This window comes from Pleurodeles waltl, chromosome 2_1 (assembly GCF_031143425.1).
Source record: "Pleurodeles waltl isolate 20211129_DDA chromosome 2_1, aPleWal1.hap1.20221129, whole genome shotgun sequence".
Lineage (NCBI taxonomy): Eukaryota > Metazoa > Chordata > Amphibia > Caudata > Salamandridae > Pleurodeles > Pleurodeles waltl.
Genome location: NC_090438.1, coordinates 679,235,393 through 679,248,203, shown reverse-complemented (window position 1 = coordinate 679,248,203; position 12,811 = coordinate 679,235,393). Strand labels below are relative to the sequence as shown.

The 12,811-nt window shown below is 42.2% G+C and overlaps 1 protein-coding gene across 1 annotated transcript in view; it reads right to left on the bottom strand.

The window, feature by feature from the left end:
- The window catches only part of APCDD1 (APC down-regulated 1), a 95,272-nt gene that overhangs the window by 53,769 nt on the left and 28,692 nt on the right, over nt 1–12,811 (bottom strand). The window contains exon 2 of the mRNA XM_069216493.1: nt 7,861–8,044. Coding sequence (XP_069072594.1) covers nt 7,861–8,044 — 184 coding nt within the window. The remainder of the gene's footprint in view (nt 1–7,860; nt 8,045–12,811) is intronic.

Sequence of the window (12,811 nt, the reverse complement as noted above, 5' to 3'; positions counted from 1 at the left end):
CCCCAAGTACTGTAATGGCTGCCAGTAAAATTTTTCTCATGTTGCTGGCAGCCAAGCAGAGTGCTTGTGGGAGTTTCAACCCCCCACCATGCACAGTTTTTTCTTCAATAATTTGACTGCTAATGTTTAATTTATACTTTTAAAGACATTATAGAAGTTGTCCTGAGTGCTGTACTATCTGGGGTAATTAGCAGTGCATGGTGAGGGAGCGCATTAATAGTTACCTTAGCAGGGTTTTGCAAAGTCGGTCCTGGAGAACCGGGTCCATGCCAGAATTTTAGCATATCCACATTTAGAATAATGTAGATTTCTGAAACATCTTTTTTCTAAATGTGGATATGCTAAAAATCTGGCATGGACCTGGCTCTCCACGACTGACTTTGCAGAACCCTGCCTTAGGGCATGAGTTATAGTTACTTGAGCTAACCATAACCATAACAGCTGTATTTCTATGGTTTTGTTTCAAGTAAATTCAGAACCTATTTTTAATGCCCCTGTAAACTTTGGTCTTTTAAAGTGAATTACTATTTTTTTTAACTCTATTTCCTAACTATAGTGTCCCTGTAATCTTTGTTTTTTCAGTGAATGTCATGTTTTTTTTTTACGTAAAGCAATTTTAATTGCTATATGTTAATACAACCACCGACATGCACTGCCTTTTGCTGTGTGTGGCAGGGGTTGGCTGCAGGCCAGGCCGGGCCACAGGCCCTGCAGCAAAGCCCCTATAACCACCCAACCCTGCACCCTGTACAACCTTTGTCCATGTGCAGTGGAGGTTGTCTGCAGAGCCTGGCCTGAGGCCAGGCTCTGCAACCAACCCCTTAGAACTACCCCTAATGGGATGGAAGGGAGAGAACGACTAAGAGAAAATGAGAGATTGAGACACAGAGAGAGAATTAGAGAAAGAGGTTGAGAGAGAAATATATATATATATATACATACCTATATATATATATATATATATATAGATAGATTAGATAGATAGATAGATAGATAGATAGAGAGAGAGAGAGAGAGAGAGAGAGAGAGAGAGAGAGGGGTTTTTATGCTTTGATGAATGATATACTTAGATTGCGATATTTCTGAACAAATTGAAAAATAAAATGTATTTGTCAGGTAAAAAGAGTGAGATCACCTTTCATTATGTACCTTAAATATTTGAAGTTGAAAGGAGGAAATGACCACTGACACATCTAGGCTGGAACCCTCAACCCATGGTTTAGAGTGTCTGAGACCTTAACCATTAGACCACAGGTGACTCTTTCCCATGCAGTGTCAAGACATAACTACAACATCCAAATACCTTTCTTGCTTTCTCTCTTCCATCCCAAAATGGGAAAGAAAGTGACAGGACCATGGGGGGAGCCTCAAGCTGGCATTGCTCCAACAACCAGGAAGCTGCTTTAAATAGCAGCTCCCTGCTTGCAGGAGCAATCTTTTCATCTGTTCCCCTACATGCATATTTGTGTGAAGGGAAACAGATGAAAACTCTGCTTTCTGCAAGCAAGAGCTGCTTGACGGCTCCCTCTTGCAGAAAGCAGAGTTATGATTGCTTTTGCTTGGTGACTCCCACCAAGCAAAAGCAAATAGCTGCCGCCCGAGGGTGGGCACCTCGGAAGGTAGCAGGAGCTGGCCCTGGGGGATGCTGGTCTCCAGGTCCATCCCGCCACCCCCCCCAGTGTTTATTTTAGCCCCAGGGTAGCGGTGGTCCCCAGGGCTGGGGGCCTGGGACCGACCCCCTTCATTATTTTATTTTAGCCCAGGGAGTAGGCAGTCCCCGGGGGTGGGGGGCGGGGACGGGGGGCACACTGGCCCCACCACATTCATATATTAACTTTTTCCCCATGGAGGTGGTGGTCCCTGGGGCAGGCCCCCACCACATTTTCTTATATCTTAGCCCCGGGGAGGTGGTGGCACCTGGGGCTACCATCAGCAATAGGAGGGAGGCCCCATGCACCCCCTCCGTTTTTCACCCTTAATGCCCCGCGACCTGGCCAACCTGGGGGTAAAGTAAAGGAAAAGCATGGGAGGCAGTGTTTTTTTTTTTCAATCTCAGAAAAATCTGCAGATGCATCTGCAGATTTTTCTGAGATCTTAAAAAACTAAATGATTTTTAGCCCTGCCAGGGTCCCTGGGGGATTCTTGCACCAAGGCTGGGGGCTCAGGGAGTCCTTAGCCTAGCCTCTTTTCTTTTTTTAAATCTTTTTTTGTAGTACTCAGCTGCCAACAGTTCCCTGTTGAAGTGTTAGCAACCAATCAGATACCATCACAGGTACTGTTGGATCCGCAGAGGATCCGTGTTCCTAGATATGTATATTTTCTAACCTTTAATAGCTCCAAAACATACTGAATGGATTTACACCAAATCAGAAACAGCACAGTTTGCAGAACAGGATTTAGCTTCCTGCCATATTTGGTGTAAATCTGTTCAGCGGTTCAGGCTGTAAGCATGACTAAAGACCCCTATGGTAAAGTGAATAGAGAAAACACTTTTTTGGCACCCACCCTTTTTCTTGGTCCCCACTTGACAGATCACCCTGAAACTTTCAACTCAAGCAACAAAAAGTTCCCACTATGACCCCTAGTTGGGTAGTAAAAGACAGTCATAACTGTGGTGAAGTGGGTCACTCTCGTCCCTGTTGCCTCGGGTTATTGCACTGACTGCACTAATGATAGCTATGGTCCTGCTGATGAAAGTCAGAGTGATTTACAGGCAACCAGTTGTACTCATTGCGGTGGGTGAAACAAAGCTTCTCATGTTTCCCTGTATAATGACATTTTTCATGTAAATTTCATAGGCCACGTAGACCAAGGAACAAGGATGCATTCAAAAGTCCTGTGTAATCTACAGCAAAATTGCCTAATTTTTTAATAAGTGCGCAGTTTCAATAATTCATGGATTTGTTACACAATCAAGCATTGTGGAAAAATGCATACTTTGAAGTGTTGATGAAAGAGTACAAAGTATGACTTCAGAGTTAGTTCATAAAAGGATGTCAGATGCTCATTTAGAAATGATTCTGTCCTTAGCCCTGAACAGCACCATTTGCATAACCAGTACACAGTGCAGTAAGTGCACTTGGACACAGGCAAGTGCCAGGAGTGAAGCTCCCTGGGTACCATAAAGTTTAGTAAAAATGAAACTAGCTATTGTGCTTGGACTTACACATTTTGCTAGACTGATGCTGTTGGGTGTCTTTGTGCAAATTGTTAAGAGTTATTATTGTGTGACCAATGAGGATAAAATATCAGCACGCAAGGGGTTGATACTTTTCAGCAGCCAATGACAAATGTTTCACCATCAGAAAGAAACAACACTGAAAAGATTGAAGTGTGGGGAAGCAGAAGGGGAATTTTTCAATCTTTCTTCACAGAGAGTCAAGCTCGGCTTTTTCACGGACGATGATGCAAAGCAGTAAAAAGAGATGAAATGCGTTTGCCTATGAAGAATACGTAGGGACAAAGATATCTTAGGTGGGGGGAACTAGATGACAACCATTATCTTATTGAGCGCTCTGGGTGTCTTTGGAAACTACTTTCACATGCTCCTTACTCTTGAAGATGTTTTCATAGCAAATATCAAGGCCATTTTTGGGAGTGAATAAGGAGATTATGGAGATCTGTGGTGCAGGGTTTCTTGGTATCCTGTTTGAATATGGCAAACCTGGCAGGGTCTTATGCAGCACTGGCCCTGCGAAGGTTGCAGATGCTGTCGGAGGGTGGATTAAGGAATACAAAGCTTCTGTAATAGACAATCAACGCCTGGTAGTAGCAATACCATCACCAATGAGAAAGCTGATTACCCAGACATGATACAATACGTGTTTGCAGGGGATTTGTAGAGAAGCAGTGAGTGACTCAAAAAGTGTTAATAGCGGAGGTGGATCTTATATTGTGAGACTGCACACTATATTGCCCCCAGCTTCTACCAAGTAGTCTGAAAACGATCAGTTAAATCAGACGGAGCAGAGAGAGCTAGATGACGAGGTGTTGAGACTAAGAATGAAGGTAAGGCATATATTCAGTACTTAGTTTGTAAAAAATTTTTACAAAAAATATAGGTCCCAGGGCTCCTGTCAGAAGACCACTACAGCTGGTATCATCCATTGCCTCTGCCAGCACTACTAATGATAATTCAGAATTTGTATACATTAAAAATGACTAATACCAACCAACCAAGCTATTTTTATAGCTTTGGCTGGCAAGAAGTAGTCATTTTAATGTATATAGCATTATTAAACAAATGTTACAAAATGGGACAAGCAGCGCCATGTGGGTGGCTGTCATAAGTACCGGTGATGATGATTATGTGCCGGTGCCGAGCACCGGAACCCACCGGCTCAAATTAAGCACTCCGTATATTGAAAAGGAGGCTGAAATAGATGTCAGACCCATTACACCTATTAAAATAATAGGCTGCTAAGGCAGCAACATCTAGTATTTAAGGTTACATGAAGGACTTTCTAGTCTCTATTTCTTGTCTAATTTGAAAAGGCCTCATTGTATAAGAATTTGTATCAATACTTTTTCGGGTTTCGCCACGGATATCAGAGCACCATACATTAAAAGAATTGCCAAGTTTGGAAGAATAACTCCAGTCTCTGTACTAAAATTGTTGATTCTCCAATCATCCACCAAGATAGCTGGACCCAAATCAGCTTTTCCAATTCTTACAAACCCTCAGTACAACTGTCAAGAGCTGCAAGCCACTGGAAGTTGTTTTGAATAAAGTAAGTGGTTAGGAAATTTGACCTCCCAAAGTTTGGAGTGTCTGGGAGAAAAGAAGTTGAAATACACAAGCTTGTGGATTCTCCAAATTGTACAACCTTCTCAAGACGGTATCTGCAAAACAAAAATACATTCTCTTGTAGTCAGTGCAAGGAGTTTTAAAGCAAAGACTGGTTGTAGGTAGGACCAATGAAGCTCTCTCAAAATTGTGACAAATGGTTCCACCTTACTTGAAACTGGTGTAATCTAGCTGTGCATGGAGCAAGGCTTCATTTCACAAATCTACAGGCACACTTGTGTTAAAAGATCTCACCTATTTGCACCGATTAACTACGTCTTGCCAGATTTTACTGAAAAAATCTCTCTTCTGCAGAACTGTATGTGGCCTCAGTGTGCAATGAAGTTATTTTTTAATATAGCTCCTAGCATGAACTTATAGGGGTGCAAGAGCCACAAAAACATTTCCTGGGTCCACCCTTAAAAAACAACAGGGTTTGCACTACCATTCTAAAATCATCCTGCGACACAGCAGAATTATGGAGTGAGGAAACCTGAATTTCATTGGTGGTTGGTAATATAGCTGTGATGCTTTCAATCATAGAAAGGATAAAGATGCTGGTGATGCTAAATGACTTTGCTGATGAAGGGCAAGTGGCAACTGCATCATCGAAAGTTACTTTGTGGACCTTAACAGAACTGGCTAAGTGTGGGGTTAAAAATGATGTCTTCACTGAATTCCATGTAGTGAACGACCAGACCATCTATGACTCTGTACACCTCAAACAGCACTTTGAAAGCTTCAGATGCTCCATGGTGGTAAGTCTGTAATGTATTTGAGAGTTATCTGCTTTCTGGTGAGTGGAAATGCCCAAATGTTGATGTAGCACTTTTGGTGGCACTATGTACCAAACGAACAACAACATTGAGGCTAACAGATTGCTGCAGGGCACAGGAAGTGAACCAACCTGAGCGCCATTGACTCTTCTTAAAAGGGATTGACCAGGACGGAAATTAACCAATCCTGTCCTGGCTCCTACAGCTCAAAGGATCTCTCATGACAGTGATAGACCTGTTTTCAACTGTATCAACTGCGGCCGAGAGGAAGTGTCCAAAAGGAGGATATAAACCACATTCAGTTAAGAGTTTACTGTGTAGATTACTAATGAGGATGGATTTTTTCATACGTTTGCCATTTATGAAGAAGTCTTAACCATGAATAGGGGCAAAGCATTCAATATCTTGCTGCTGCTACTACTTTGTATAGCAATCACAGCTATCCATGGCCATAGGGTGGTTTAGAAGGTGCTGAAAGCCAAGGATCACACCTTCATAATTACTGCTCCTTACACATATTTCACCTTCAATGAGTGCCCAAATATTATGACCTTCACTAATACATTCATGACATGCTTGAATTGCTGCAGCAAGGATGGAAACATACCTAAATACTTAAAATAACTGATTCTCGCCCTAACTGGAAGCAGCTGTATGGAAACATTTCAATGTTAATATAGAGGAACTCAGTAATGCCAAAAACTGCATGCGTGAAGCATGTGTGAGAAAGAGGTGGGTGGATCAATAATGCGTACACTACGGGTAAGATCACCCATCCAGTACTGCTATGGGGGAACATAGGCAGCCTTCTGCAGCAGGAAATGCTGGCACACAGCAGGGCATTAAGATGGTACTCAGACAGTGACAGAGAAGGGGCAAGGACAACCAGCACTTCTAAAAGGGGAGGTAACGGCTCCACTACTAGCTGGTGCAAACCTAGAACAAAATGGCCTAAAGTGCTTTTTTTGTGGGGGTATTTTAAGCTATTTTGCCTGAAAATCCTTAAGACGAAGGAGGGTGGTGTTTTATGAGGGTTCCAGTGCGCCTGTTCAGGGACCTTGGGCTTAATAGCAGGGTGCGCATCAGAGGGACCCTCAGAAAAAAACTGTCTGAAGCTGTGGTGCAAAGTTGCAGCTCGTGGTCACTCAACATATCACGCCTTGACATGGTGACACGCAACCCCAAAACTCGTAATTTCAATTCCCAATTGGAACATTTTCACTGGAAATCCAGTGCATTCTAATTATTGTGGTCGCACTTGGAGATTCTGACACAAACAAACTTAATGACATTTGGAAGCACTAACTGCGACAATATGCACTGTTCATAGACACGTACGCATTCCTATACAATTTCACATCTTCACCGATCAAACTGCCTTATATTGAATAGAGCAGCTCGGTGTGAAAGGATGCTAAATATAGCTGTAACTTAACATCAATGGAAAAGTTGCAAAGATGTGGAAAATCTTGCACTGACATCTATTTGTGAAAATGGCTCTGGTGAACGATGTATAAAAGAAAGCGCTGTACAGCTCTGGAATATTACCATGTGGGGTCTGAACACATGCCCTCCTTTAAACTGCTAGCTTAGAGGCAAAAATGTGAGGTATCAACATTTTATCCCCACTGCTAACTCGCAGTAACGCTGTAACACTGTGTTCGTGCACAGAAATGCCATGAATGGTTTCTGCCAGCGAAACAACGCGCAATTGTCTAAAGGAAAACCTGCAGTGACATCATTTGTTTCTGGAAACTATCAATATGGAGCTAGTGCCGTGTGCTAATATTATCACTGCTTCAAGGTGTTCCCTACAGGATGAACACACCCTCTCTCTGAAGTCATACTTTGTAGGCTTTCATCAACACTTCAAAATATGCATTTTTCCACAATGTGTGATTGTGCAATAAAAGCAAGAATTATTGAAACCGCGCATTATTTAAATGACAGCCCCCAATTTCGAAGAAGTCTGCCTGATAGTTGGGAGTACAGATAAAATCTTTAACATGAGGAGGTGGACTAGGAATCCTCGAATGGGACAATGTTTGTTTAAAAGATGGCTGGAGGAGCGAATGAAGCGCGGAAGGTGCCTTGCAGAACACAGCTTTAGAAACACAATATTACCCTTAAAAAAAGTAACGAGGGATGAGACGCATACAGTGGGGTGGCCCTAATTCATCAAGAAACGGACCTCAAAGCCATTAATGAAGCAGGGCATTGACCAGAATGAGTTAATGCTCAGACTGCCCCTGACTGTGCCTGATGATGTACGCTCGTGCATGCTTTGGGGTTTCTTACCCAGTGGACACCCAGTGCCCCTCTATGTTGGGAGGCATTTGCACTGTGATCCTGGCTCCATTGTGAAGGTGCTTGAGCATGTGGTGGCACTGAGACTCCTTGAAGGCCCTCCAGGCGCTCTTCTCCATCGACCGAGAGTGGGACCGGCTGTCTGTTTGCAGAAGAGCAGAACCCTCTCCCAAACCTGGGGGACAAAATTAAGAAAGCATCAGACCATGAAAATGGAGGCAGGAATGAAGGGCAACGTAAACAATGACAACTCTGATTACAGTGGGTCTAGGTATTGAGAAAAACTCTCAAGTGCCCCATTAATGGACACCAAAGTTTAATTTACTATTCTCGCACAGTACAAACCCTAATCCATTGTAGCTTGATCATGTTGATAGCTTGCTCCAAAGGCATTGAACCCTTTTCAGCTCACCCATTATTTACCCTCCACAATAAAAAATAAAAAAATTAAAATGTGGTTTATGCCTTTAGCGAGATAAAATGATAGCATGCAGGGTTGTCTTTACTGCTCCTTTAAAAAAAAAAAAGTTTAACTATATTCCCTTTTCAAGAATGGGGAATGTTTCCATTCGAGGTAATCTATTTAACATAGTATGTATAGACCTGCACAACAAGCAGGGTTTATAGCATAGACTCAAGTAGGCTAGATTTGTGGAAAGGTTCAAGTACTTAATTGTTTTAAAGAATGCTTCCACAGTTACTGATTCCAAAAGCATTTAATCAACACTAATAGTGCCCATCTGCTTGAGTAATAAAATCCAATAGGCTGACATAGAGATAGTACACTTGCGATCATTGTAATAATATGTGCATTGCAATATGTTCGGCAACGGGCTGGAACACCCTGCACCTCAGGCAATCACCATTCCTACCTCAATTCAGGAAGGACATTAAAACCTGGCACTTCGACTGAAGCTCAGAGGACAAACCCTCTTAGCCCTTTGAGACCCTTCCGCTTTATAAATCCCGATTTTATTTGATTTGATCACATGTTTTTCTTATACCTGGGCATACGAGGGTTCCTGACCTCAATAATATTCAACATTTCTTCCCAATTTTTGTAATAGAATCCATTTATTTTTCTTTTTACAGCTTGATGGTAACTTTGGTGTTTTACTTTAAAGATTCTGAAATTCAGTTTTTTTAAACTTCTTAGAGCCCCTGAAGCTTGGTTCCTTGCTCTTTTTAGAATTCTACACTCTTTGTTAAATCAGGGGCTTTGCCTATTTATGTGGTAACTGAAATAAATAATTATTTGACCATTCCGTTTTTTGGAAACAATCATTCATTTAAATATTGAATTGCTAAACAACTAATGACCTTGCCTGGAATTTCCTGGTGTATAACATTCTGAGCTATAGCAAATTTATTAAGGGCTTCCTCAATATATCATGAGTTAAGATGTTTAGGATAGTTTACTTCTAAGTCAGAAGAGTAGACTTTACCTTACAGTAGAGGTAGGGATGCAGGCACAAATGTGGTGAAAGAGTACCTAGGTGTGCATCTGCCAAATATGGAATTAGCCACGGCAAGCCTAGCGACCAGACAAATCCAACCATAAAGCTTCAAAAGCACCAACGCTTGTAGAACCTCTTTCTCAGCCTCCTGCCCCAAACTGCCCTGGCGCCTTCTTCCTCTTCCTACGTTATGGTTGGAGGCATACGTGCAATCTCAGAAGATATCCCAATGCCTCCAATGCCTCCAAGTTACCACACTACCTCAATACCACTAATTGCTTTTTGATGAGGTCAAGTTAAAAATAAGCACTGAGTCCAAGGCAAGAAGTGGCAGGATGTGGCTAGTAGATAGCTAATGAACATTGTGGGTGTGATGAAAAAAAGGAAAACAGCTGGCTTAGAACTGCCCCTCAAAGACTCATGGGGTAAGTCGCCATCCAGTGGCAATCAACCGGCAACACTCGCCAGTGACGGTACCCCCATGTGATGACTCTATAGCTCTGCAACTTTTAGACTATATTTATACTCCTCTCACCTTACTTTCCAGCTCACCTTGACTCACGATCCCAGAAGGCGAATGATAGTGCATCCAAGCCAGCTTAAGGTTCAAGGTGTGTCAAACCACAAAGAGCACCTGCCTCCTCTCCCTGCTACTGCCCACCGCACCCTCACTTACCCACCTCCGCATCCATCTGCCCACCACGCAAGGCCCAGTTCACTAAGAACCTCCACTGTTGGCCTCCCAGCTCCAAGCCAATGTTCCTCTGCAGGGCCAACACTATGACAAGGACAAGGGGGACAAGGGCAACAGCTCAGTCTCCATGGGGACAAGACACAAGCACATCTGGGCACTTCCGCGGTTTCCACTGATCTGCTACCATGGCACTTTGTAGTTACATACGGATGAGGAGACAGAAAAGGGTTTTGACAAGTTATTTTTCTGCCTCTCTTGTGGTAGTGGGTTTGCAGTTCCTGTCTATACTATAAATCACCTTATGCCGTGTCCTGATTGACACACTGATGTTGCAATCAGTGAGTGAGATCAGCGGAGTTTGTTCTGTGCAGTGCACGCAGTGGAGTCATTCGTCTATTGACACATATGTCCGGCTAATAAACTAAAATCTAAACTTTACTTCACATCCCTAGAATGCCTGTCAGAGTTTAAATACACTGACTCTAGAATAACTCCTTTTGGGTCTTCTCTCCCACTGGTCACTTCAAGTCAAGTAATCCAGCTATCAGAAAGAGTTATGAAATGGGTTTCTTCTGACCGAGGCGCTATCTAAAACTCTCACTGACATGGGCACAAGGTGCATGTTACACCCTTAAAAGCATAAGACCCTGGCGAAGAGTTTCTCTAGAAATGAAAGGGCCAATCGGACAGCCTTTTAACCATTTCCCCACAATAAATGTGCTGTTTGGCATAAGAAATAAAGATAAATGTGTGCACTGATTGCTGAAGTATTGGAGTCCACCGTTATTGTTTAAGCTGTTGAAGAAATAAATTCTGAACTGGTTCACACATTCATGGGAATGGAATGTTGTGTGCTAGGAGTCAAGTAACAGTAAGACTCGCCCTTCACTTTGGGAATAATTCACAGACAGCAAAGCAAATGTATAGTTAAAAGTATGCCTATGGCTGTGAATGATTAGGAGATCAGAAAAGCTTGGTGTAAATTGTATTTGTGAGTTATTCCATCTACTGCTCATACAACATTGGTTGTTTTTGCTCCTCGCTATGGTGGTGTACTACCTGGGATACTGCAATCACAGCTACCTGCTTCTACACTCCAAGACACTTCATGAGCAAGAGAAGGCTCAACACTGTAAACCGCAAAGCGAGCAGGCAACATAACCATGCCTTTGATGGTAAACTATTGGTTTTGAGTTATACCACACCAAAGACCAGGTAATGGCAAACCCTCCTATTTCTGGATGAACTGTTAAATCCAGAAGAGAATCCATAAGTAGCATTTCCTCGGACATAATTTTCTTAAGCATCTTTCTTCAACTTCAACCAATTTTCCTCTAACATCTGGAACCCTCACAGAGATTCTTATTCACTTCCAAAAGTAATGTGCAATGATGGAAATCCCAAATCAAAACGAAATGGAAGAGCTCTACGAGACCGCTGGATGAGAAATCAACTAGAAGACGATCACACTGACTACATGATTATCCCCATTGATACAAGGGTGCTATCCTATAAATTCGTCTAGAGAACATTTTCATGTCTGCAAGAAACTTATATTCATGAATCACTCATCTCCCTTGCCCCAACCCAGGGCTGGCTTTAGCACTGGTGGCACCCAGGGCAGCAATAATTTGTGACACATCCCCTCATGACCTTCTCTTCTGACTCCACCATTACCATCAAGCAAACGTGCCCCTCATATCTACATAGCCCCACTCTCACATATACTTCATTTGTTTTAAAGCACTGGTAAAAGTTGGCTTTAATAATAAGAATGTATATGTGCCCAAACAAACCATTTTTAGCAACATTACGAATAGATACTGAATGACTGGGGAAAAAACAATGTCCTAACCTATTTTATGCAGTTTGCATGCAGGGCATTGATGACAGTTCGTTACAGTCACTGTTCATATGATAGGTTTGCATTTTATGAGCTGCAGTAACAAAATAATCTATGATAAAAGCAGTAATCCACTCACCTATCCACATAAAATACAGATCTGTGATCTACATGGTATGCGTTCTTTGCAGCAGATGTATTAACCCTCTGTGCTACTTTATGGTGGGTCAAAACTTACTCTAGACAAAACTCCATCTCTCTCTAGCAGGAACATTAATCACAAGAGTTATCTTCAATTTTTATTGCTGCCTGAAAGCTGGAAGCACAAGGAACTCTGCAGCAGGTGTTTTTATATAGTACATTTTTGCTAAACACAGTACCCCCCACGTCAGCACCCACCTCCCCAAATCAGCATCCAGTGCAGCTACACCAGTCGCACTTCCTCAGAGTTGGTCCTGCCCCCACCCTCTAAAGCACTCAATGATAACCTGATATAATTTCTCCAAAAACAAAGTTGGCACCCTTAGATCTAGCATGGAGTCTCACAATCTTCTCAACTCCTCGAAAGTCTACACCAAATGAAATTTCCCATCTCTTTTCGCATGTAAAATAATCTCATCTATTTTTCATCAGAATATTGAGTCAAGCTACACTTTGTTCTCTTTGGGTAACAGGAAGAATCTATAGTGCAGCAGGATCATAAGAACTAGCTGTTTCATCAGTTATTGGATGTGAAATGTGAAATTTGGAATGCATGGATCTCACCTCATCCCTCCGTGGCATCTGAGTGGCTTAAATCATGAAGATACCTCATATTCTAGACAAGAAAACTTCAATAGCAAAGAAACCAGGATTTTTTAGTCTTTTGAGATATGGTTGGAAAGAGAGAATGGTGATTACCTGAAAATAATTACATCTTTCCAATTAAATTAGATTACTTGGGCTTAG